At 40.3% G+C, this 24564-nt stretch overlaps 1 protein-coding gene across 1 annotated transcript in view; it reads right to left on the bottom strand.

Moving 5' to 3' along the window:
* Positions 1–2967: 2967 nt before the first annotated feature.
* The window catches only part of KCNQ1 (potassium voltage-gated channel subfamily Q member 1), a 557035-nt gene continuing 535438 nt past the window's right edge, over positions 2968–24564 (bottom strand). Inside the window, exon 16 of the mRNA XM_032770377.2 lies at positions 2968–5309. Within this exon, the coding sequence (XP_032626268.1) occupies positions 5109–5309 (201 nt within the window). The 3' untranslated portion in view covers positions 2968–5108. The remainder of the gene's footprint in view (positions 5310–24564) is intronic.

The raw sequence follows: 24564 nt of genomic DNA, 5'->3' as shown, positions 1-24564 counted from the left end.
TAAGAACCCACAGGGCTTTTCAGCTAAAATGGTTTAAGACAGAGATAGCGTAGCCATGAGGCAAATCTGCAAGCATTCTTAACACAATTCACTTTGGCTAGCATGAATGCAATGAACTGTTTTTGCTTAAACCAACTTTATACAATTAATTCAACCACAGTCATTACCGCTCGCTAGTTGTAGATAAGGACCCAGAGTCCCTTACAACCACAAGCTGTTCAACCCCATCTATTATGGGAGTTGGTTACAACAAGACAGCAGCCAACAGAGTTCAAACATAGGGCAGAAGACTCTGCAATGTCTCTACACTCATTCCCCTCTTATTTTTAAAAACCACTCATTGGAAATACTTTAAAAAAATCAAGCTAACAAAGAGCAGGAAAGATATATGAGCAAGGGAAGTGGTGGATTCTCCAGTTTTTCATGTCTTCAGATTAAGACTGAATGCCATTCTGGAAGACAACCTTTAGTCAAAACGTGTTATTCGGCTTAATGCAGGGCTAACTGGGTGAAATGTAATGGCCTGTGACATACAAGAGGTCAGACAAGCTGATATGATGGGCCCTTCTGGCCTTAAACTCTATGAATTTATGAAATGTGGTTTGGTTTTGTAATATATGAAGGATCAAACCATGTTTTAACCACACTGGGTGTTACTTAGTCGTAACTGAATCTGCAAAAAGTGCATTTTTCTATAGTATATCTAAGACTATATCAACAAATTAACTGATGAGGAATATGGCATGCCTTGGCAGCCAGAAATACAAGAGGAAAGTGTGATATAGTGTTATAGATCTAAACCTGCTTTTTCTTGTAACAAAGGTCTCTTATAGGTAGCACAGTTTATATATGTAACCCTTCTGCCAGGTGGAGTTGGCAGCAACCAGGGCCGGGTTCAGTATCTAAGGGTTCCTTTTCAACAATACAACACAGAACCAGCTCGAGCCCCCACCCAGTAACCTGGAAAAATTACACACCACTCCTGGGCACCTCTCAGAGGCAATACTTCCCCACTCACAAGCATAGAGTCCGAGTCTAGAAAATAAACTTTTAATGAAATGAGGGAAGTCACCCAACATTAATTAGGGAAATGCCGCAAGAAGGATTCATAATTATAAAACTGTGAGCAGGACACCCACCCCAGAGTGCATGGGGCAATGTCTTCTGCCTCATTTTCTAAGTTCTACAACCAACAGTTCCTTTTCTGTGCCCCTCTCTGCTCCCTCACCATACCCCACTCACGGTGGTTGTCCTTGGTCAGTGAGGACCCAGGGTTCAGAGATGCAGCTGTGTGAGTTCACCTCCCATCTGGGGAAGAAGGCACCTTGCTTGCTCTGCCATCTGAGTACTTACTCTGGCTGGCCACTGCAAGAGCTGTGGGATCTGCTGGCCGCCTCACCAGCTGCTGTTCCACTTGCTGGTCACCACCTGCCTCTCTGTAGATCAGTCTCTTGAGGTTCTACCCAGCTCTTAGTGATTTTCAGCTCTGAGGCTGGGCAGAGATGCTGTCCCACCACAAGTGCTTATCAGCTCTTTTGAGCACTTAAAATAACAAAAGACTCCTAATGAAGCCTATTTATCTCTATCTTTGAATAGTGGAGAAGAACAGGTTAAACCAGACTGGGAACCCTTAGGGAGAGTCCACTCCTCCTATCTGGGACACCTCTACTTTCTCTGCTTTCACAGGGGTCTGGCATTGAAGACCGTGGCTTAATGAGGTCCTTTCAGCTGAGAGTGACCTTCTCATTTGAGACAGCACAGTTCTGCTTCCTTTACTCAGACAATAAAATGAACTATGGCAAATAAAGAAGTCATTTCAAGTTATCAAATCATTAACAAAACAGTTCAGATGTCTCAATGATTATATGCAGTTATATGATTATAGTACTGCCTGTAATGTTCCTTATTATTACTAAAGATATTAATCAAAAATTGTTTCATAAAATTTCACCTGCTTCTGCTACTCACTTTCAACATGAAGACAATCCTCCAAAATACTTGCCTATAACAAAATTCAGTGATGAGTTTCGGTTTCTGAACCCTTTTTTTGGGCCCAAGAACGAAGATAGATGGTTTAAATCATAAAGAGGTTCTTCTGAAGGAATAACAAAAAATCAGATGTGGGGAAAATGGAGGAGAAATTGGACATGATTCTCTTTTACACTAAGCCTCTTTACTTGCCTCTGGTAATGTAAAAGAGGCCACTTTAAGGCCTCTTTACACTGGCAGAGCAATCTTTCAACAATGACTAGGACCCTAAATGTCAGTGGTTACTTGAGCCCATGCTTCCTTTGGAAAAGATATCAGTCTTCCTCCTGGAAGGACGCTCTCTCCTGCAGAATGAAGAGTTAAGTCAGAAAGGATTTAGGAGCTGGTACCATGTTTCTGAAAGGAATAACTGAATCCAGATCTGGAATAGCTAGTTGTAGACCTGAGAAATAACCACTACAAGGTTTGAAATCTTTTAGGAACACAGTTTAGAACAGGAGTTTGGTGAAGGTGGTTTCTGAAATGTATACATTCACATATCAATATGTAAAGTGTTTGCTTTTGGATCCTTTGGCATGAAATGTGTTGTGTTCAATGTCATTAGTACTGAGGTTTACCTGCCAGAAAGAAAATGAAGATATGATCTTGGAAGGTTTGGGTGCTGATGGCAGAGCTTTCTTGGTAGAAGCCCCGTGCCTCTGGAAATATGTGTAAGCACGAACCTGGTTGCTTTCAGAAAGAGCTACAGGACACATTTCTTTGCCTGTATCTTCTCAACAGATTAAATCCTGTTTTCACAGCTCTCTACTTAAGATGCAGGCAGAACCGGAGGATGAAAGTTGGTCACTCTTACTGAGATCTTGTGTTTCAAATAAGGCACCCACACACCATGGTGACAGACCCAGAAAAAATATGAGTCTTTCTGGAATGTACCAAGTCTGTGGAGTTTAGAACAAATCAAAGTCATAGTATTCCCATCCTGTATTTTATTAGGAAATCAACAGTCAGATTAATAACCTGAAATTACACAGTGAACTTCATTAAAAAACAAATTCAAAATCATCACAATTATTTTTGATTTCTATAAAACATAATGCCCAGAAATAGTCCCTGTTTACAACTGTAAATTTCTACACCCTTAAAATGATCTACTGTATAGCAGCAAGACTGAATAATTTTAACAGTTGGTGTAAGGAGATACAGTATGCGTTGCTCTATAATTCAACTGAGTTCAGACATGTTAGAAGGTTAAATGTTTAAAACAAAGCCCAGACCTATTACCTATACGACCCTGTGAGCTCAATTCAATCGATATGCACAAGTATTTCATGTTACTCATATGTTAAAGTGTGGTGAGGTTAACTGCTATGTAATATTAAGTAGCTATGGGGCCTCAGTTTTGCAATACAGTCCAATTCCTTTCAAATGTACTGGACTAAATATTCAGATCCTGGATTTTTATATCTATTGCTACAGCAGTAGAAGAGTTTGTGACCTACCCCATCTGTTCTCCTCTTCATTTACCTGCAATAAACCTAGTCATTAATTTGGCCTAAATATTTGTTTTGTAATCACCAGTTTTCAGTCACTCTCTCAACCAGGGTGAATTTCATCCATATTTAGAGAGCCAATACAAAACTTGTGCACCATTTAAGACCTACTGAAGCCTTTGAAGTGGACAGGCTTTATGCTGGCTTTTGGTATGGGGTGAATTTCACTCTGAGTCACCTAAGTCCAAATCCTGCTCACCTCACTCATGTGAGTAGTGACACTGGGCCAAATTCTGTTCTCATTAATACAAAAATAAATGTGGAGGAACTCCACTAACTTCACTGGCATAAATAAGGGCAGAATTTGGCCCACTGACTTTAGTAGGGACTACTTGTTTGAGTGTGACAAGTAGGATTTGGAGCCTGAATGACCAAGTCAATGTGAGTCTTTAGTTTTAATGGCCTTGGTCCCCTAAATCAGGGCCTAAGCCTTTGGGGGCTTTGAGTGTCTCCTGTTGAGAGCTGAGTGTTTTGAGTCCCTGATTCAGGAAAGCACTTAGGCACATGCTTAAATCTATCCCTAGTCAGGAAAAACATGCTTAAGGACTTAATGTATGTGCTTACATGCTGTACCGACTAGAGATGCATTTCTGAATTGGGGCCTCGGTTCCTATGGGAGTTGTGGATGCTCAATAACTGGCGGATTCAAGCGCTTGACCAACAAGATCCAGTTGCTTTAGACTTTTGCATGTATTTACTTGTAACATTTTTGGAAGTAATGCTACAAAAATTAGACATAGAAAAAATATAAAAGCAGTGAACACTCGTTTTTAAAAGATCTTTCTGGACAAGCACATTTAGACAGTTGTGTTAACATTTATATATAAACTCTTTGGCAGCAGTTTTCTAGAAAGCAGAATTATTTTTTTCATTAAAGTATTTTATCCTTCTCCCATGAAAACTTCATATCTTAAAAAAATCTATAGCACTTTCCTTTATAAACAGTATGGTTTCAGATTAACCACTACTTCTTCCCTGAAGAAAAACAGATTAAAAAGAAAATCTAGTCATTATCTGGTAAGTGTTTATGTAACAGAGAAAAGAAAATAATTCACTGTGCGGTTTGTCATTCTCTAGAATGTCAGTGGTATGTTTATACAATAAAATCAACATAAATTACCCCATTTTGCTTTAAAATCTAGCTAGTAAAACTATATTGCTATCAGTAGATTCATAAACAGAATGCACACATTGCTATCTAAGTTCAAGTATTACTATATTTCCTTTAAAAGGAGCCATAAATTCCTTGCAATTTTGTCTGTCTTCTATATTGTTTTGGTCTTGCAGTGCCATGATGAATTGCACTCGACTGTTCTTGAACAAAATAAAAATGGAACTTAAGAAAGTACTGTGTTAAAACAACACAGCACAGAGGCCTTGAGGTGTGTTAGCTTGATAAATCTTCATCTGATCTGACTGATTGTCTTTGGAAGGAGTGTTTCAGAGGCGAGAAACATTGGTACAGTAGTCATGTGTGTTCCATATGGCTGATAAATTTAACTCTTTCCAGATTCACAACCTTCAGTTCCATTTAAAACGGGAAAAACAACCACTTGTATTTCTACCATATCAGGATATGTCATCTTGGACTCTTCTTGGTACTGTCAGTTGTTCATAAGTAGGGAGGGTGTTGTTAGGGAGGAAGAAATCTGAATTAACGGTGTTGCTTCTCTGAGATGATCTGTTACTGCTTTGGCCATCCTGCTGGTTGGAAACCAGGTGATGCAGCATATCTGTAATGAGGTTTAATTTCTGGTCCATTTGCATTACCTACAAAAACAAAGTGAAACATCTTTCAGTGTCAGAATTTGAGACAGTAATAAGAAGACATGGCACAAGAATGACGTATTAAAAATAGCTTTTTCATAATTAGCACTGGCATGACTCCCTCCTATACATGCAAACTTCTGTTACTAAGGGAAAACCAAGATACTGAATACATTCATTATGGTAGGAGCATATCCAAGTTTTAGAGAGGCTTGTTAATATTCTAGCTAGGAATGTACAAGTGCTAGAGGAATTGGGCTCTTAACGAGCAAGATCCACGTGTCAAAAGGGAACCGCGAAGCAGAACTTAGTGCTGAAGAGAATAATTAAAAGTGTTTTTTTTTAAAGAGCATAAAGACAAACTTCTAAAATGTCTATCTGTGCTAACTGCTTTAACATGCAAATTCCTACTCGGAATGATCTTTTTGTCAGACACAACTTGTGACTGAAACTTGTATTGTGTTCTTTGGGACAGATTTCCAATGGCATAACGACCCCTTGATGTGACCCCAGGCCACAAAATTCCAAGCAGACAGACCCCTCCCTGTCTGAGGGGAAACCCCTGCTGGTGCAAATGCATGGCAGCCAGGTCCTATGTCTGTGCCCACTCCCAGTCCAACTTGGTAGGTTTATTGGGGTGTGTGCATGGAGTGTTGTGGAGTCCACTTCCATTGGCGTTGGGTCCATTAAAGGCCCTTTGTCGATGGTGCATTTTAGAGCAGCCCCATAGCTGCTCTAAATTACACTGGGGCCAGAGCTAGTCTCAGAATCAGGGAGAAGTAACTAGCTCCCTACTGCCTCTCCCCCCACTTCATAGTTCCACTGTACCTAGCCCTCTAAATTTCTCTAATTTTATTTCAAACTATTTTAAAAAGAGAATCTGCTGTTTCGAGAAATATAATGTCAGGATTATTAAGAGCTAGACTGTGGATTTACCATAAGCCTGGAATATATTTTGAGCATGTCTGTGCTGCCCCAGGAGAAGACCTGGAACTAAACTGCATCTTAGGGTATGTCTACATTGCAATTGAAAACCCCTGGCTGGCCTGTGCCAACTGACTTGGGCTCGCAGGGCTCGGGCTAAGGGGCTGTTTAATTGTGATGTAGACATTTGGGCTCAGGGTGAAGCTCTAGGACCCTGCAAGGTTAAAGGATCCCAGAGCCCCTTAAACAGCCCCTTAGCCCAAGCCCCATGATTGCAAGTCAGCTGGCAAGGGGTGACCGTAGGTGTCTAATTGCAGCATAGACGTATCCTCACAGAGCTACAGTTTGAGAGTCTGGTTTCCTCCTTGCTTCAGTGAGAAAGTAATCTGCAGTAGCCCTTTACCTGGCATAAAATACTTCCCTCTATGTTTCAAATCAGCTATACTGAGGGGCAGATTCAAAGCTACCCACCCCCACTCATCTACATAAGCAGCAGAGTAATCGTCCTATAGAGGCTGCTGTCCCGCAACACAAGTAGCCTGCTTAGAGCAGCAAGAAACAAACCACAATATTGCTCTGTCTTGGATTTAGCGATCATAGCAATTCTAAGATTCCAAGAAGAGAAACAATTATACACAAAAAGATGTAGCAGATTTTATTAAAAAAAAAAAAAAGAAAAAATAACTTGATGAATGACGACAGAAAAATTATTGTCCAGAATATCTGCTGGAAAGTAGTGAAAGGTATTTAAACCAGCACAAGTAGGAGAAATCTATGCATTTCTGGCTATCATCCAAGTAGTAAAGGGGATGGTAAAAGACAGTAAGACTGAGTAAAACACCAATATACCTGGATAATTTCAAAAGAGACTACAATGTTTTCCCACTGTAGAGAAAGTGCTGTTTTGATCAAATGCTTTGTACAACTGGTGGGGAAGCAGATATAGAAAATTAAAAAATATGAGGTGCCAGGGAATTATACTTTGCAGCTGTTTTTGAAAACATTAGTCAATGCATTCTAGTTGGTACAGGAAAGGCTGGCTGGAAATGGCTGTTAAAAGATGAGATTCTTAAAATGAATAAGTTCAAGAACACAGAGTGAAAAACTTCTAGAAGGAAGCAGAGATGGAAAATGGTGAAGTTTTACTAAGCTTTGATTTCATTCTATTAAATACTGGTACATTCCCTCAGAGAAAGATGTATCTTTTCTGAAATGCATCCATTGTGGACTGTCCATTGAGGATGCTTCTGGGCGTAACAATTGGCCTGCAGAATATCTCAATCCCGCATCCCCCACTGCTTGAATATCACCTGTAGGATATTTCTATCACTTTCCCTGGCCCATTTGATTAAACTTTGAAGAAAAGCTACAGTCTAATTGAAATCTTGAGATACTAAGGGATAACTATTTCTATAAACAGAAATGTAATTTACTTAATTATCCTAATACTTTCAGAGAAGAACTGTACACAGACTTCTTCTCTCTCTCTCTCTTCTCCTCCATACTCCCTGCCCCTCAAACAGGGATTTCAACAGAGGAAACTCTGACCAAAAATGTACAGAACAATATATATTGATAGTGCTCTTTCAATGGTGAGCTATTCAACACGACAGTGGATTGGACCGAGGTTCTTCAACAGCTGTGCATCCCGGTGATGAAGATACGGAAGAGTAAGTGAGATATGAATATCCTTGCTCGGAAATCAATTCCCAGAGATAATTTTCTGTAAGGAACCAAGGTTAGCTGCTGCATCTGTGCAGTGCAGGGAGGCCCACAGAAGCAGATGAAAAGCTAATTATTATTGAGCTGAGTCATATGAGATTAAAAATAAAGGCCTTAATCCATGCCCTGCTTATCTGTGTAAACCTTTAGAACCACAGGACAAAGTCTGTACAATGAGATTGGGCTGGTTGGTTTTATTTATTGGCCTTTAATCTGTTCTATTTTTAAATAAAGAAAAACATTTCCTAAGTGCATTTAGTGTCCATGAAAGACTTGATCCAAAGCCCATTGAAGTCAATGGCAGTCTCTGGAAGTCATAACTTTCCACTGACTTCAGTGGGCTTTGGATCAGACCCATAAACAGCTGGGTTGACCGCTCCAGAGGCTCGCCCCTTCCTTCAGAGATTGCAGGGAATGGGGAGATTTAAGTTTCCCTATGCTGCTCCACTCATGTGGCTTATCCCTGTCAATCTTTACCCTCTGTTGAGTCTGCGAATGGGTGCCTTCCATTAGGAACTTGGCTAAGACCAACAATATATTTCATGAAAGCTAAAGAACAGCCATCGGAAGGCAAAAGTTTTGTGTTGCCACTAGCCTTTGATGTATTGGAACCGGTGGCCCTGTGGCGAAAGACTTGCATGCTAACATTCCTCAGTCTTCCTGTTTTCATCCAAATATTAATCCATAATGTATCTCTGCAAACTAATATTCATTTGCTTCCATCAAAGATAACTGCACTAGTTACAAAACTGTCACAGTGAAATACTAATAACAGTACCATACTTATGAAACTGGATTTAAATACATTTAACGTATCTTGTATGGAAACGTACGATTTCCCCTTGAACCATGCTTTCAAACACATTTACTTGATTAGAAATTAACTATGGTGCCAAAAAGTGTAATAAAAGCACAGCGAATAGAAAAACTGCTGATGTTAGTGTAATCTCAACTCCTCTGGACAACTCTGATCCTTTTATTTAAAACAGCAAACGGTGCTAATAAAACAGAAAAATAACTCACACTGATTTTGTTTCTTTTATGTAAACACCAAAGGAAGTGCTATTGGCAGACTTGAGTTTTATAGAAAAAGAATATGCAAAGTGTATGTGATCAGATGCTCTAGATGCAACTCATTTTCACTGTTTGTATGTTTGCATTCTCGAGAGTTGCTGGGAGCAGGCAAGCAGTGGTTTGAAATCTTTTTTTGGAAATTGCACACCAACGTTATTCACACACAGGATTTTCTATGGATGAAAGCAGCATTGCCCCCACAAGAATAAATGCCCTCTCCTTAAAAAAGGTGTGTGCCCAAGATTCATAAATTGACTTCAATCGAGGTAAGCAGATTTATACCATTTTAGGATCCAGCTCATAGAAACAAATCTAAATCTTCATCAACAGGCATTAAACTGAAATACTACCAAAAGTTTTGCTTGGAGACTGACGGTTCAGAGAGCAAATCTGGGATCACTCATCATGAGCAAATGTTACAACTGTATTTACTCTCTCACTCGTAAGAAGTTATAGGGGTGTGTGATTCACCATGAATCACAGAGTACTCTTCACCATGAACCACAAGGTACTCTTATGGCAAGTTTTCAGAAAAAGCTGTTTAGTTCTACATAGTCCGAAAAAATTACATGCCAATTTTCAAAAAGGTACCAAAAAGCATTCCAGGAGGTGTTAGTGAACAAGACAGAAATTATTCTTGTTGAGAAAGGGGAAGAAAAAAGTCAAGAGTAATTTGTCTTTTAAAATTCAATAGGCCTTTATACTCTTTGCATTTTAAAGATTCTGTAATTTTAAGCATCCATGACAAACTTACAGTCAAATTCAGAAAATGAATTATAACAATTAAGCTGATAATAGTCCAACATGAAAGCCTCACTCCCATTCTGGCTCCTTGATGCCAGGTAAAAAGGTTACAGTGACAAAAAGGGAGCTGTAATAGTCCCAGTTGCAGCTGGATGAGGATTCCCTGATGCAGTCACCATGGAAGGCTGCCTTCTGAGGACCCAGCTGCAAGCCCTGAGTAGGGAATGAGCAGGGGGAGGGGCTGCGGCAGGAGAAATATTTTGGGGAGCAGTGCTGTCAGCTGTGAAGAGTTAGGGCAGTGCTGTGACTCACAGGGATAACTTAGACAGGTCCCCAGGTTTCCTATATTATACTGAGGGCTATTTCAATCCCTGGAACAGCTCAGAATCGGGAGGGTGAAAATGGATTAAACCTGGCTTTAGCTCCTCCTCCCCTTTGCTCTGAGTTCTGTCTCTCTTAGAGGCACAGCCTAGAATGACCCCTAAAGATTTTATTTCAAACAATTACTTTCGCAAAAAATTAAAGCTATACCTCTGTAGGAATTAGGACAAAAATGCTGGAGCATAATTATTTATGTCCTTAACACAGTTGAATGATGCAACAGGCACCTTGGATTGACACAACAGAAATGTTCAGCATACACAGTATGTGCCTAATGCTATTCAGTTAAATCAAGTGACTGCATTCGTGCTTAGAACAGGAACACAGGAAAGCTGTAAACAGACATACAGAAGTAGCAGAATGTAGGCTACACATTGCTAAATGAACACTCGGATCTTAATACCAAATATCTGATGGTTTCTAAAGACTAGCGTCCTGATTCTGCAACCCTTACTTATCTTGAGCAGTAATTATTTTGTGAGAGTAGTCACTGAGGTCTTGTCTACACCATGCAGCTTTTAGAGACAAGGCTGTGTCGACACAGCCTTGTCGCTAAAAGTCAGCATGTGTTAACGCTCTTTTTTGGTACTTTGTTGGCACTTTTGCTGACAAAATACTTCCAGCCCCGTGAGCAGCATTAGCTTTGTCGGCAGGAGAGCACTTCTGCCGACAAAGCTGCATTCACACTGCCACCTGAGTTGGCAAAACCTTTGTCTTTTGTTGGGGGGCTTTTTTAAGTACCCGTGAAAGATAAAAGTTTTGTCTACACTGCGAAATTGTCAACAAGTCCTGAGTTTAATGGGACTACGCATGTAAGTACTAGTCAATCTGTTTAAGGGTTGTGGGAGAAGTCCATAGGTGCTTATACTCCCTTATAGCTTCTTATTGAAAAGGACCTTACTGTTCTTTTTTGTGCTGTATCTCACAGCCATGATTTACTTCTAATTCTTTGGTCCTCTGAAGAGAAACTCCACTGTCAGTTGCTCCTTTCTGTGTCACTGCAGAATCCTCTCTCCAGTCTTCACTCAATACCACATTCTGGAATAATCCAACATTTTCTCTGACAAAAAACAAACTTTTCTGTTCACTTTGGGAATCACACAATCGTTTTCAGATGGGCAAGATTCTCAATTGAAAGGAAGATTGCAACAGCAAGACTTGCAGGATTCCTTAAATTAGTTTATGCAAGCACATGTGGAAAGGATCCTGCATCAAACTGTGAAGCTTTCTATATTGCCCTTTGGAAAAGGATTGGTATGTCTGAAGCTAAACTTCTTTTTACAAGCCATTGTTCTAACTGGCTAAATTATTTTGTGGTATCAGATGTCTAGTCTATTACATATTTTATGTAGGTTTCTTGATAATAAATGGAGAAGTGCCAAAGACCCAGTTCTCTAGTTCCTTTCTTATCTATATCACTGTTTGTAGTATCTGAGCACATAAAGAAGCTTGTGTTTAATTCTGCATTTGCTCCCATCCACATGACCATGGAAACGTGGGTTTCCAGAACAGTTTTTTGATTGTATTGGGGTAGGAAATGGAAAACAAACAGAAATCTTGGTAGCACATTAATTTTATTGCTTCTACTCTACCTGTGGCAGCTAATGGTAGAAATCTGATTTAATTTGTTTAATGGGCTCAGTATTATTATAGAGGTTCTTATTGATCAGTTGTGGTTCCAAGACATCAGAAACCTTCTTTATTCCAGTAACAGGACTCAAGATTCCTGAGAATTGATGCCTCTTATCAGAGCTCCTGATTTAGATTTGTTTACTTTGTAGTCAGAGACTAGGCTGAATACTTGCAGTTGGCTAAGGCCAGTCACTGAGGCATTTATAGGAGAATATCATCTGCAAGAAGAGATATTTTCTTCTCCAGACCATCTGTACTTTCCCCTGAGAGTTGTCCAAAGAAGGGTGGTCTGTATGGGGTGGGTGGAGGACCGGGGAAGTCAGACCAAAGCGGAAACCCTCTCCCATGATACACAAATCCCCAGCCTTAGAAAAAGAAAAACCTGAACATTTGAGCAAAAATTAAAAAGTTTTCTGGGCTTTATGTAACATGTTTCTTTGCTAGTCAATAAAAATAACAGTCACCAGAGCAACTGCCACATAAAAATGCTACCTTCGAAAAAGAAAGCACCTTCTGATATAAAGACACTTGCTGCATACCATGTTGGGTTTTATAAAACTCACAAGGCCTAAAGGTAACCCTCCTGCACAAAGCTGTCAGTGTCAATCTCTCCCTCACTTTGAGGATACTAACAGTTTTGTCAGTAAAGGAAGACGCGTTGCTCCAGTCTCGCTCTGCAATTTTATAGCTCTAAAATAGGAATGCCTGAATGTAGGGTTTTTTTATTTGTAACTGTTAAATCACTGCTACCAAGTCTCCATTAATCAGTGTGTGACAAAGGTGTGTTTTCAAGTGTGCAACGGTAAGTGTGCAGTGGAAAGAAACTTCGAACTTACCAGGTGTGGATCAGAGCTCAAACACAACTTGGATTACTGTGAGATATTTTCTGTACATATAAGCCAAGTATTGGCTCTGGTTCCTAGGGATTTATCTGGATAACAGGCTGAACTGCTGAGCTGTTAAAAAGGACTTGACTTGATACTATAAATTCCTCAAGCACTTGAAGGAAATTAAGTTTTGTCACATACTTTTCTTAACTTTGGCACAAAGTTAACAAATTGATAAATCAGTTTCTGAGAACCAACACCTGATTTTCTTGGATGGTACCACATGCTATATCCAACACCAACATCTGGCCATTTGATCAATGGCTCTAGGGCTCTTAGCATTTTAAAATAATGTTTTCTTGACTTAGTTGTACTGTTCAGCTTCTACAGTAAAATCCTCAAGGCTCCAGATATTCAAGCTACATGTAAAGAGCAAATACACAGGGTAATATTTTAAAATGAGATGTTTATTTTTATTAAAACTGAGGGAGGAGTAGGACAAAGGAAATCTTAGTAAGATGGGTTTTAGTCATGTGAAATACTATTGAAAAATAAGAGTAGCTGATTCTGATCTCACTTACTAAAGTGTAAATATATCTAAGGTAGTTTACATGGCCCCCATCACCACAGGACTGGAGTGCTTCACAATCTTTAATGTGTTTATCCCCAACTCTTCTGCCAGGTATATAAGCACTGTCCTCTCCATTTTACACATGGGAAAGTTAGGCACAGAGAGACTAAGTAAAAACTTGCCCATGGTCACACAGGAAGTCTGTGGCAAAGCAGGGTCTTGAACCAAGGTCTCCTAAGGGTCCCCCAACCTAGGCTTATGCCCTAACCACAATTCTTACTTTCTAAATACTGAACTGAATGAAACCAATGGAGTTAGCTCTGTGTCTATCACTGATATGATCTCTTACACTTACATTTCTTTACTAAATAAAAATGCCTCATAGTTTTGACCTTGAGGTTTTATATGAACAAAAGTCACAACTGCTTGAGGCCTTTATTCAGAAACCCCAAGGGAAAAACAAACTCCACAAGTTTATGCTCAATAATCCAATCCTTATTTGTTACATAGTGGTAATTTAGCACAGTCTATTGAATGTGGACATGTTTGTGCAATATTTTTGGGAGAGGATAGAGAGCTATTTGAATGCTATTTTTCAGAGAGCCATATGAGCTTCCCCTTTAATTTTGTTCAGCTACATGACAAATAATAAAAGACCTGCTCTGACAACTTAAACACACAAAATCACTTGGAAAAAACAATTAAATGCCGTGACCTCAGAATCTGTGACTTGCATGGAAACCAGCACTGAACATGGGTAGCATGTTTGAATGACTGCACTTTTTAAATGCTGATCTCTTCAATTTCCAGGAGGTAAGCAACTCATGAGCAAAGCTCGAGGAATGACATGTGCTCTTCTCCATCATGCACAATCAGATAAAGCACTTTATACACTATGAGAATAAGGAATATTGTACAATTGAAGTCCGTCATTGATCCTTTCTGGCCACTCACACAAATGTCATCTACACTCTTATGTGTGCATGTTTCTGACAATGGTTAGAATGGCAAGCACAACATCTAACTGTTAAAGGAGACTGTGATGTTACACTCCATATTCTTTATGGAAATATGCTTATGATATGGATATGGCAAAACTCAGATATACTTTATGCAAGATGTGTCATGTAAGGTATCATTGGAAAGGTTATGATTTACTGAATGTGATTATCCAATTTGATGCCTGTATCATTTCTGTATCTGAAGTTAGGAATGTTGTCCATGTCAGGGCAGATTGGCAGAGGCCCTGGAGGTTTTTTGCCTTCCTTTGCAGTGTGCGGCACTGGTCACTTGCTGGAAGATTCTATGCAGCTTGAGGTCTTCAAACCACAATTTGAGGACTTTAGTAACTCAGACATAGGTTAGGGGTTTGTTATAAAAGTGGATGGGTGAGATTCTGTGGCCTGCATTGTGCAGGAGGTCAGACTAGATGATCATAATGGTCCCTTCTGACCTTAAAGTCTATGAGCTGTATTTCAAATCTGTTACTTTGGGTGACACCCACAACTAGCCCTTCAGGTACAACAACGAAAAACCAGACAGGGCTGATGGCCCATCAGCAAAGACAATGGACTGTGAAAGAGTTTAGTCTTCCTGTGGATGCCCATACAGCCTGCAAGTAATGGCTGCTATGACCCGCCAAGACATGTGACTGAGCCACCCCTCCACCCCATTGGAATGCCAGTGTTTTTCCACTGGAAGGCAAAGGATTCCTGCCATACACAGAAGCTATATAAGGCAGGGGAGTGACATCATTGTGGTTCTCCTCTTCATCCTTGCCCAAAGAAACACTGGGGAAATACCTGGAAGCAAGAACTCAACTGCGGGAGACATTAAAGTTCTGCTTGGAATGAAAGAGACATGGGGAAGAATAAGGACTAGTGACAGGATAGCCCAAGTGGGAGAAAGAGAACAGAAATAATAAAAATAGGGAAGAAAGCAGGTAGAAAAGTGAGAAGAGAAAGAAACCGGAATGGAGAAAAGGGAAAATAATAAAAACAGAGGACAGAAGAAGAAAAAGAAGGGAATTAAGAAATGGGAAATGGAAAGAAAAAGCAAGATTAAAATGAGTAGTATGGTTAATAGGTTCCTATGAATCTGATTGATCCCTTCTGCAGAGATGAGGATGGGAAAAGGTGTGCATGCTGTGGCAATAAAGAGGGCACAGCTCTCCACTGGGGAGGAGACAGGTGAACTGGCATAGGTTGGGGATCCTGATGAAAAATGGGTGGGGGAACCAGGAGACCTCAGGGACCATGAAGACAATGCATCACCATGCACCAATGTGGGGCCCTGGTATAAAGATGCAAATATTGCAATCTTGCCTCACAGCACAGTTTGGTAAAGCAGGTTGGAAAAATGAGCATTTCCTCACCTATTCCCCCAAAATTTCAACGAAAGCTAACAAAATGTATTTTTGCTGACATTTAAACTGCAACTTTGTTGAAGTTATCTGGTTTTGACAAAAGGTTGAAATTCCAAATTTTTGTGAAAATATTTGGCTTATTGAAAACCCAATTTTCTGTTGAAAAACAATTTGGATAGAAATTTTTTGACTATCCCTAAACTGGAGTTTAGGGGAAGGAATCCCTCTGACATCAGCCGATACTGGCTCTGGTGGTCTCACAGCCCCAGACAAATGCCCAAAATGTGTGTTATGCTCACAAAGTTGATGGCCAATCAAAGGATTACAACCATGCAATTAAAATTTGTGACTGAGTTTTGTTGTAGATAAATCAGATGTGACTTAAAACACATGGAAATTCTCAGGGTAGGACACTGTCCCAAATCTGCAGTCTCTGGACTGAGCACAAGCCTCAAGATGCAGCCTACTCTACTGAGAAATAAAAAAATATCTCTGACCTTTGTAAACTCTTTCCTGTGACACACGTCATAATCAGAAGATTGAAAACAGATAGACTGTAGATAGAATGTAGAGCTAGGATTTAAAGTGCTGCTTTTCCTGCTCATGAAGCCAGGGAATGTTAAAAGCTCAGAGTACAGGATTTTTAGTGGAACTTGCGCTCCTAAATTACTTAGATACTTTTGAAAAACCCACCTTTTGTCTACAGAGATATAGCAATTGTCATTCTGAAACAGACCAATGGTTGACAGAATGTACTGATAGCCGTTATCAGATCCTGCCAAGGAAGATAAAATTCCCCTCCACTGCCAATAGAAAATCTAGGCTTTTTCTGTTATTTAGTGTACAGACTGTACCCCTGTATTCACACCCTATACACTATTGTAATAATCTTTGCACAAAGTATACCTTGTAAGGTATCATTTGAAAACTCATAATTTGCTGATAAAATATGGGTGGCAACACCGTATGTGAAGTTATAAGATGGTGGTATGGTGGTGGTAACACATATTCCAAACTGAGGTTCGCAAACAGGTCTGTCTCAAACAAAGGAATGTGCGCTCTGCTTAATTTGCATTTAAGCAGTAAATGGGAATCATTGAACAGGATGGGAAACAAAGGAAACTCAAACAGGTGAGGGAAAAAGTAGCAGGGAACATCCTTTCACATAGACTCTGTCTCCTGAATCTCAGCTGCAAATGTTTTTCAAGAGCGGCACTGACTCTATAAAAAGGAGGGACCAACACCCCAAAGCACTCCTCTTTCTCTGCCGGCCCATCGCACTGACAGTACCTGAAGCAACAAAGGAAGCAGTCATTGGGTACTGGGAGAAGGGGTCCTGACCTAAAAAGTTTGGTCTGTAAAAATATCAAGGAATAGCCTCTCCTTGACCAATTGCATCTTCCCTTCCAAATGTGGACCTTACCTTTAAAACTGAGAGATCATCATCTTTACGATAAGGGAATGACAACAAAACCATTCCCAATTTACGTATAGACAATATAATCTCGCATCTATCAAGTGCCTTTCATTTCAAAGTGCTTTACAAACTATACATCACTGAAAAGCAGCTGTGCATAGGGTGGCAGCGAGGGCTTAGCGTAACAAGATGGGAGAAAGGAAATATTAGCCAGGGAAAATAGAAGACTTTTCTTTGGAGAAATGCACCACGGGACCCTCAGTGTCTACAGACAGCAACTAGATTCTCAGTTTTTAAAGATCTGCTTTGAATGACTGGCCCACAGCTAATTGCATGGAACTCAATGTAGGTAGCTCTCATGAAAGGCAGAGTCAATCCTGTGTGATTTAACACACATGTATAGGCACGTATATCTCTGCACGAAAGGATATATAATGGACTGGGTCTAGCTATGACATTTATTTCCACTGGTTATGAATTGGACCCTAATTCATGAAAGATGAAAAAAATAATAATAGATAGCATGTTTCATCTTTAAAGCAATGAACTAACATTAACTAATTTATCCTCATGCTGCCACTGTGAGGTAGCTGAATATCATTATTTCTGTCTCAAAGACAGGAACATTTAGCAAAGCAGTTAATGGCCTGATTTTCAGGAGTGCTGAGCACTCACAACTCCCCGTGAGCTAATCAAATGAAACCTTAAAAAAATAGGTCCTCTGAGTTCACTTCAAAGATCCCAAGGGCTGTTTCTATAGGAGCAGAGTGGGGAGTTTTGCCCTGGTTTCCTTGGGCAGTATTTCTGCTCCGCTGCCTGTGTGCAAAGCATTGCGCACTGGCTGTCACATTTGAATAGGAGTTGTGCGTGCTCAGAACATGTGAGAAGTCACTTTATAAATAACTACCTCAAGGCCACAGAATCAGTCAGTGACAGAGGAAAGATTAGAGTTTAGCAATCCTTGGTTCCCAGTCATATGCTCAGACCACTGGACCACATCTCTCTTTCACATGTCTTGCTGACTTTGGATATTAGACAGCAGCATTTTCCCAGTTGCTGCTTTCCATTGTGAATGTGGAACAGAGGAATATGTAGATATTTTAGGGTTAAACAGGCAAAAGACTTGAATTAGAATAAAGAAACCTCCAAAAACTCTCCAACTTACAAAAAAAATTGACTTCTTTCCAAAGTGGACTGTTACGCTTCTTGCATCCTGGCTCTTATTCCAGTGTGATACTAGGACTATGACTAATAACCCCCTGCCTGAATACTGCTGATAATTTCACTGTTGAGTAGCTGTCCTGGTTCTGGTTCACCATAGCATGCAGTGAAGTTGCCAAGATTTTATTAAAAAAAGCAAAGGACGAGATACACACTCACATGTCCCTAGTGTTATAAATACATTTTTCAGTCAATGCATTTAGCTTCTATGCTATTACAATACATTTCCCACCCCAAACCCCAGAAGTTATTTTTCAGATGTCTATAAAGATTGTGGTTCTCTCTTTCTGTCTCTGACACACACACACATTTCTTAATTTAAAACAGGTTTGAAACTGCTGCTATTTATTTTAAGCAAACATGCCATGTATCACATTGGGTTAGGTCAGCTTTGCTTAACTTATGTTTCACACTTTGCCCAGATGAAGCAGCCATATTCCTTTTCAAAGGAGGGGAAGGTGAGGGACAATGACATTTTGTGCATTGCATACGAGGCTCCAAATCTGGCTTACAATGGAAATTCAGTTGCAACCTTAACTATGGTACCACCAGCACCGCTCCATAAAACAAAATAAAACAGGGAGGAAAAAAACAAACAAACTCAGTTAATCAATATGTAATTAATTTGTTGCAAGTACACTCTCCATAGCTTTAGACACTTGTTGCTTTCATAGATTCTTGGATTCCAAGGCCAGAAGGGTGCACTGTGATCATCTAGCCTGACCTCCTGAATAGCACAGGACATAGAACTTCCCCACAATAATTCCTAGAGCATCCTTAAAAAAAATCCAACCTTAATTTAAAAATTGCCAATGATGGCAACTCCTGATAAATTGTTCCAACAGTTAATTACCCTCATTGTTAAAAACGTATGCCTTATTTCCAGTCTGAATTTGTTTAGCTGCAGCTTCCAGCCATTTGTTCTGTAAACTCAAAGGAAGGTAGAATTTAAACAGCTCAATCTATGTAAACCCGCAAGGGGCTCTCCTGGAAAGAAGTGTCCATTCTCACTGGGCAGGATTGTAGCAGGTCTCCCCAATGCTATCCCCTTGGAAATTGCAAGAGTGTAGTGGGGTGTCCTACCCTTTCAAGGGACAATCTGGACCTTACAGTCAAAACAGCCTGGGTGCAATCAAGGAGCACCCTGCCCGTCCTGTGCCTGGGAGCATAAATATAAAAAAGAAAAGTAAGCTGAGCAAGAGAAAGTTCCTTAAGAGTTCCCTTGGGCTCCAGGACACTAGCGTGACCTGACCCTTAAAGACTTTGTAAGTTTGGCTGCTCTGACTCCAGGTTCTGAGGAAGGGCATTATGAATTTGATTAAGCCGCTCCTTCCCTGACCTGAAGCTTGAGAGAGAGCTCGCCTGCCTACCTCTGAGAACAATAGGAGAGCTAGAAACTCCCGCAGAGTCTGTTTGATGACCTTTTTAAAGGGGACTTTTTTTTTCTTTTTCTTTTTAACTCCTTAGCTTACCTCCCTCTTGTCAGATCTGGGTCAGAGAGACACCCCTAATCTTCCAGTTCCCGTCTCAACTGCAGGAAATGTCATGGGGGGCAAGATTTTCAAAAGTGACTAGAGGTTTTGAGTGCTTGGGTGCTCAGCTTGAGACACTGTGAAGGGGCCTGGTTTTCAGAAAGTATTGAGCTCCTGCTCTCAGGAAATCAGGACCCTTTAATATGTCTCAAGTTGGGCACCCAAAAATCACTAGTCACTTTTAACAGCTTTGGCTGCTGCCACTGTGACCGTAACAAGAGGGATCACACTCGGTTCTTTTCCATATGTTTTGTCTGGCTGAATACATGTCTTGAGGGCGAGGGTAGGTGACACCAAAATATCGGGCACGGGGAGAGGATGGGTGCTATGCAGCATGGGAGCAGGTGCTGCTGGTACAGGATCAGAGGGAGGGAACAGGATCTCCCAATGTGGAACCCTGACCCGACAGTTGGGAGAAAAGGGCTGTGAGGATAAATCCATTAAATGTTTGTAAGGTGCACTGAGATCCCTGCGTGGGAGGTGCTGTAGGAGTACAGAGTATAATCATTAGATTACTGCAGGCAGGAAAAAAAAAAGACCATTGACATTTTACATTTTTCTTTCAGGATAAAACATCAAGGATGACTTCAGTGGGTTTTCCAAATACACTTTCTGCCAGTTTATTTTTTAGCATCTGTGATCTACTCATTATTTGCAATTTGATAGTTATTAAATGGGTAAAAAAGACAAAAGCTCTTTTATACCCTAAATCAGCACACAAAATTAATAACCATAAGATGACTTATGAACAATCAAAAGAAAGAGAGACAGAGAGAAAAAAAAACAATTAGAATAACAGCTAGTTTTGAGATTTCCTGAGGGGCACTGGTGATTGAACTAACACCAACACAGAATCTGTGTTTGATGTGGTCACAAATTTGTTTTCAAAAGAAATTTTTTTAAAAGGGTTCTTTCAAGAGAAATTTTTGCAAAGCAACCTCAGCAACATAATTGGACCAGAAATACTTTGATAAATGTTATGACGATGAAGATGTCATTTATGAGCTGGTAGCATAGGAAGGTTAGCAATCCCAGTGATAAACACACACTCCTTTTGAACACACACAAATTACATTGCATGCAAAGAGGCTTCCTGTATTCTTTGCTATTGCATTCACTTTTACAAACAAACAGATGCAAGACAAAAAACTGCAGTGGGAAATCTCAGTGCAATTAAAGGAAACCACATAGAATTCCAAAGGCACATTTTTTTCTTACCAGGGGTCTACACAAAGTTCAGAGGTGAAATTTGTGATAAAACGTCTGGAAGCAAGTTCTACTCCCCGACCTCCTAACTGCTAACACCTTTACTGAAATGGTATTGCTGGAAGATTGGTAGAAATTCCATGCTTGAATAATAATAGCAACATGAATAGTCTACCAATCACCTGATCAGGATGGTAGTGATGACTGTGAAATGCTCAGGGAGATTAGAGAGGCTACAAAAATAGAAAACCCAATAATAATGGGGGATTTCAACTATCCCCATACTGACTGGGAACCTCAGAATGGAATGCAGAGATAAAATTTCTAGACTCCACTAATGACTGCTTCTTGGAGCAGCTAGTCCTGGAACCCACAGGGGGAGAGGAAATTCTTGATTTAGTCCTAAGTGGCACACAGGATCTGGTCCCAGAGGTGAATAGAGTTGAATCGCTCAGTAATAACAACCATAATGTAATTGCATTTAACATCCTTGTAGAGGGGAAAATACCAAAGAGACTCACCACTGCAGCATTTAACTTCAAAAAGGGGAACTACGCAAAAATGAGGAAGCTAGTTAAACAGAAATTAAAAGGAACAGTCACAAGAGTGAAATGCCTGCAAGCTGCATGGAAACTTTTTAAAATCATCATAATAGAGGCTCAAACTAATTGTGTACCCCAAGTTTTTCTAAAAAAAAGTAAGAGGTCCCAAAAAATGCCATCATGGCTAAACAACAGAGTATAAGAGGCCTTTAGAGACAAAAATGCATCCTTTAACAACTAGAAGTCAAATCCTGTGGAAGAAAATAGAAAGGAGCATAAACTCCGGCAAGTCAAGTGTAAACGTCTTATTTGGCAGAAGATTCTGCTCTATTTTACATCTCATCCAAAAGATGTCATCTTCACCAACACAGTGTCCCTTAACTCCATGCTGGACATTGGTTCATTACTGACTTGGGGGTAAAGTATCACTTACTGAATCAATGGCACCACTTTCTACAGCAAGTAGCATCCTGAACTTCCTGAAAGTATCTCTTTCATGTTCTCACACAGCCAAATTTCTTAGCTTGTAAGATCTGAGAGGATCACAGCACAAAACTGGCTGAGCTGCAGGCGGTTCTGATTTTTCCTTCACATATTTTCCTTGACAAATTGAAATGGGGTTACTATGAAGTTAATCATTTCATTTCCCTTCTAATCTCTGCTTCTGCATATTTATGCAGGCATTAAAGAAGTAAAGTCAAGTAAGCTTAAAGCTGAAGAAAAGGCTAAAGCAAATGGAAGTTTGATTTAAATCATAGTAGTCCCTTTCTCAGTTTCAAAAAATTGACATGGCCTGTGAATAAGTGTCATTCTCCAGGGTAGCATTTTTATATGAATGCTTCATATAGATAAAACTTTGACTTGTACATGTTTAGGGTCCAATATTGCAATGTGCAGAACACTTCTTCTAAGATGTCCTCCACTCTCACTGAATTGAATTATTAAGATGTATGCATTCAAGAAAAGCTAACTATATGTGAAAACACACAGTGGGTCTTGAATGTGATTTGACCTCTCAACCGTGTCATCACTTTGGATGCATTACTTCCCTACACAGCCCTCTCCTTTCAGTGCAGGTTTCTTCTTTTGAACAACAGTCCTTGATTTTCAGCTAATATCTGTTGCCTATTTCTTCAGGATGTTTTAGGCCATCTGCAGGCTAAATTACCAGTAACAGTTCATGAACTGCCAATCAAAGCTAAGTCTATACCTCCTGTGTACAGCGGTGATTGCACAATACTAGAGGTCAAAACAAGGTTTCTCTCCTCGTAATCACGGCCTATTTACAATTCTATGGATAATTTCATTATTGCAAGAGGCTTGTATATCAGAGCTGGACAAAGAAGCTTTCCATGTGTAGAAAATGACTTGAACTTGACCTATGCCAACAGTCCCACAGCCTGCAAGTACTTTTGTTTGTACAGTGAGCACCTGTACTAATTACGCACTTCACTAACTTGAGGTCACTGCTTATGACAAAGGTTTATATCAGCCACCACAGGGGACAGATAGCAGCAGCCATTCCAATCCCCTCCCCAAATAAAAAATAAACCATCCCAACCAAACCTCTAACCAAGCAAACTCAACAACGTCCCAAACATCAAAAGTATCTATAGCTAAAGTTTGCCTGTCTAAAGATTGCAATATCCCACTGCAAGGCAGGTTGAGACTGTGTCTTTAGAGAATCTAAGGCTATGCTATGTCTACACTATGCAGCTTTTAGAGACACAGCTGTTCTGCTACAGCCATGCTGCTAAAAGGTGCGCAGTGTAGCTGCTGTTTGCCCGCAGGAGAGAGCTCTCCTGCCGACAAAAACCTTCCATCCTCAACGAGCAGCATTAGCTTTGTTGGCTGAAGAGCACTCCTACCGACAAAGCGCTGCTCACACTGGTGCTTGTCATCGGCAAAACTTTTGTCTTTTGGGGGTGTTTGTGTTTTTTTAACACCTCTGAACGACAAAAGTTTTCTTTCACTTGCCTAAATGACGGGTGAAGATTAAATGAGTAATTAGATGTTATTGTCAAAATCTAAAGTTTAGTATTATTTTTGGATTAAAAATCAAATAATCCTTTTAACTTTCACGTTGACTACTTTTTTCATAGCATATCAGCATACTGTAAAGTCCTGCCCCAACAAAGCTCGTAAACATGTGAGTAATACCAAATGATATTATTTCACTCACTGTGTGATTCATGGGGACCTCTGGAGCACCTACTGTCACACGTGCTTAACGGCTTAAGTCAGCACCGACCCTATGACTGAGGCTCCCAGGCATTATGATAAAACAAATAATAAATAATAATAAACTTGTGACTATTGCCTGTATGGAGTTCCATATGTGAAGTCCTCTCCAGCCATTGCAACGTTCTTCAATTTTCCCCATTAGCCTCCCCGCTTTTCAGGTGACACTAGTCAACACTAGGGCCACGTCTACACTACGGGATAAAATCGAATTTGCTAAAATCGGTTTTATAAAACTGATATTATAAATTCAATTTCATGCGGCCACACTAGGCACAGTAATTTCGGCGTTGTGCGTCCATGCTCCGAGGTAACGTCGATTTCTGAAGCATTGCATTGTGCGTAGCACTTCCGTAGCTATCCCATAGTTCCCGCAGTCTCCCACCCTTGGAATTCAGGGTTAAATCTTAATTGTTGCGGGGGGTTCTAGGTAAATGTCGTCAGTCTATCTTCCTCGGGAAAACATTAGCTGACAATCTTTTCGCGCCGTTTTTCCCTGGATTGCCCTGGCAGACGCCATAGCACGGCAACCATGGAGCCCATTCAGCGTTTTTTTTCCAGCACCGTAGTGTACTGGATGCGCGGAGAGAGAGGCGATACTCCAGCACTACCCAGCAGCATTCACTTGCTTTGCAAGGATAGCAGAGATGGTTACCGGTCGTTCTGTACCGTCTACTGCTGGAGAAAACTGGCAATGAGATACGGTTATCTCTCCCCCTGTACTGTCCGCTGCTATCATGAGTGCCCCTGGCTGAAATCGGCCAGGGGCGCAACGCAAAAGCAAAATTGGATTGACTCACTTGGGACTGAGTCAATCCTCCCTTATGGTTTCTAAAAATAGAGTCAGTCCTGCCTAGAA

Source organism: Chelonoidis abingdonii, chromosome 4 (assembly GCF_003597395.2).
Source record: "Chelonoidis abingdonii isolate Lonesome George chromosome 4, CheloAbing_2.0, whole genome shotgun sequence".
In the NCBI taxonomy this organism is placed as follows: Eukaryota; Metazoa; Chordata; order Testudines; family Testudinidae; genus Chelonoidis; species Chelonoidis abingdonii.
Note: the sequence above shows the minus strand (reverse complement) of the source record. Positions and strands in the feature narration are given on the sequence as shown.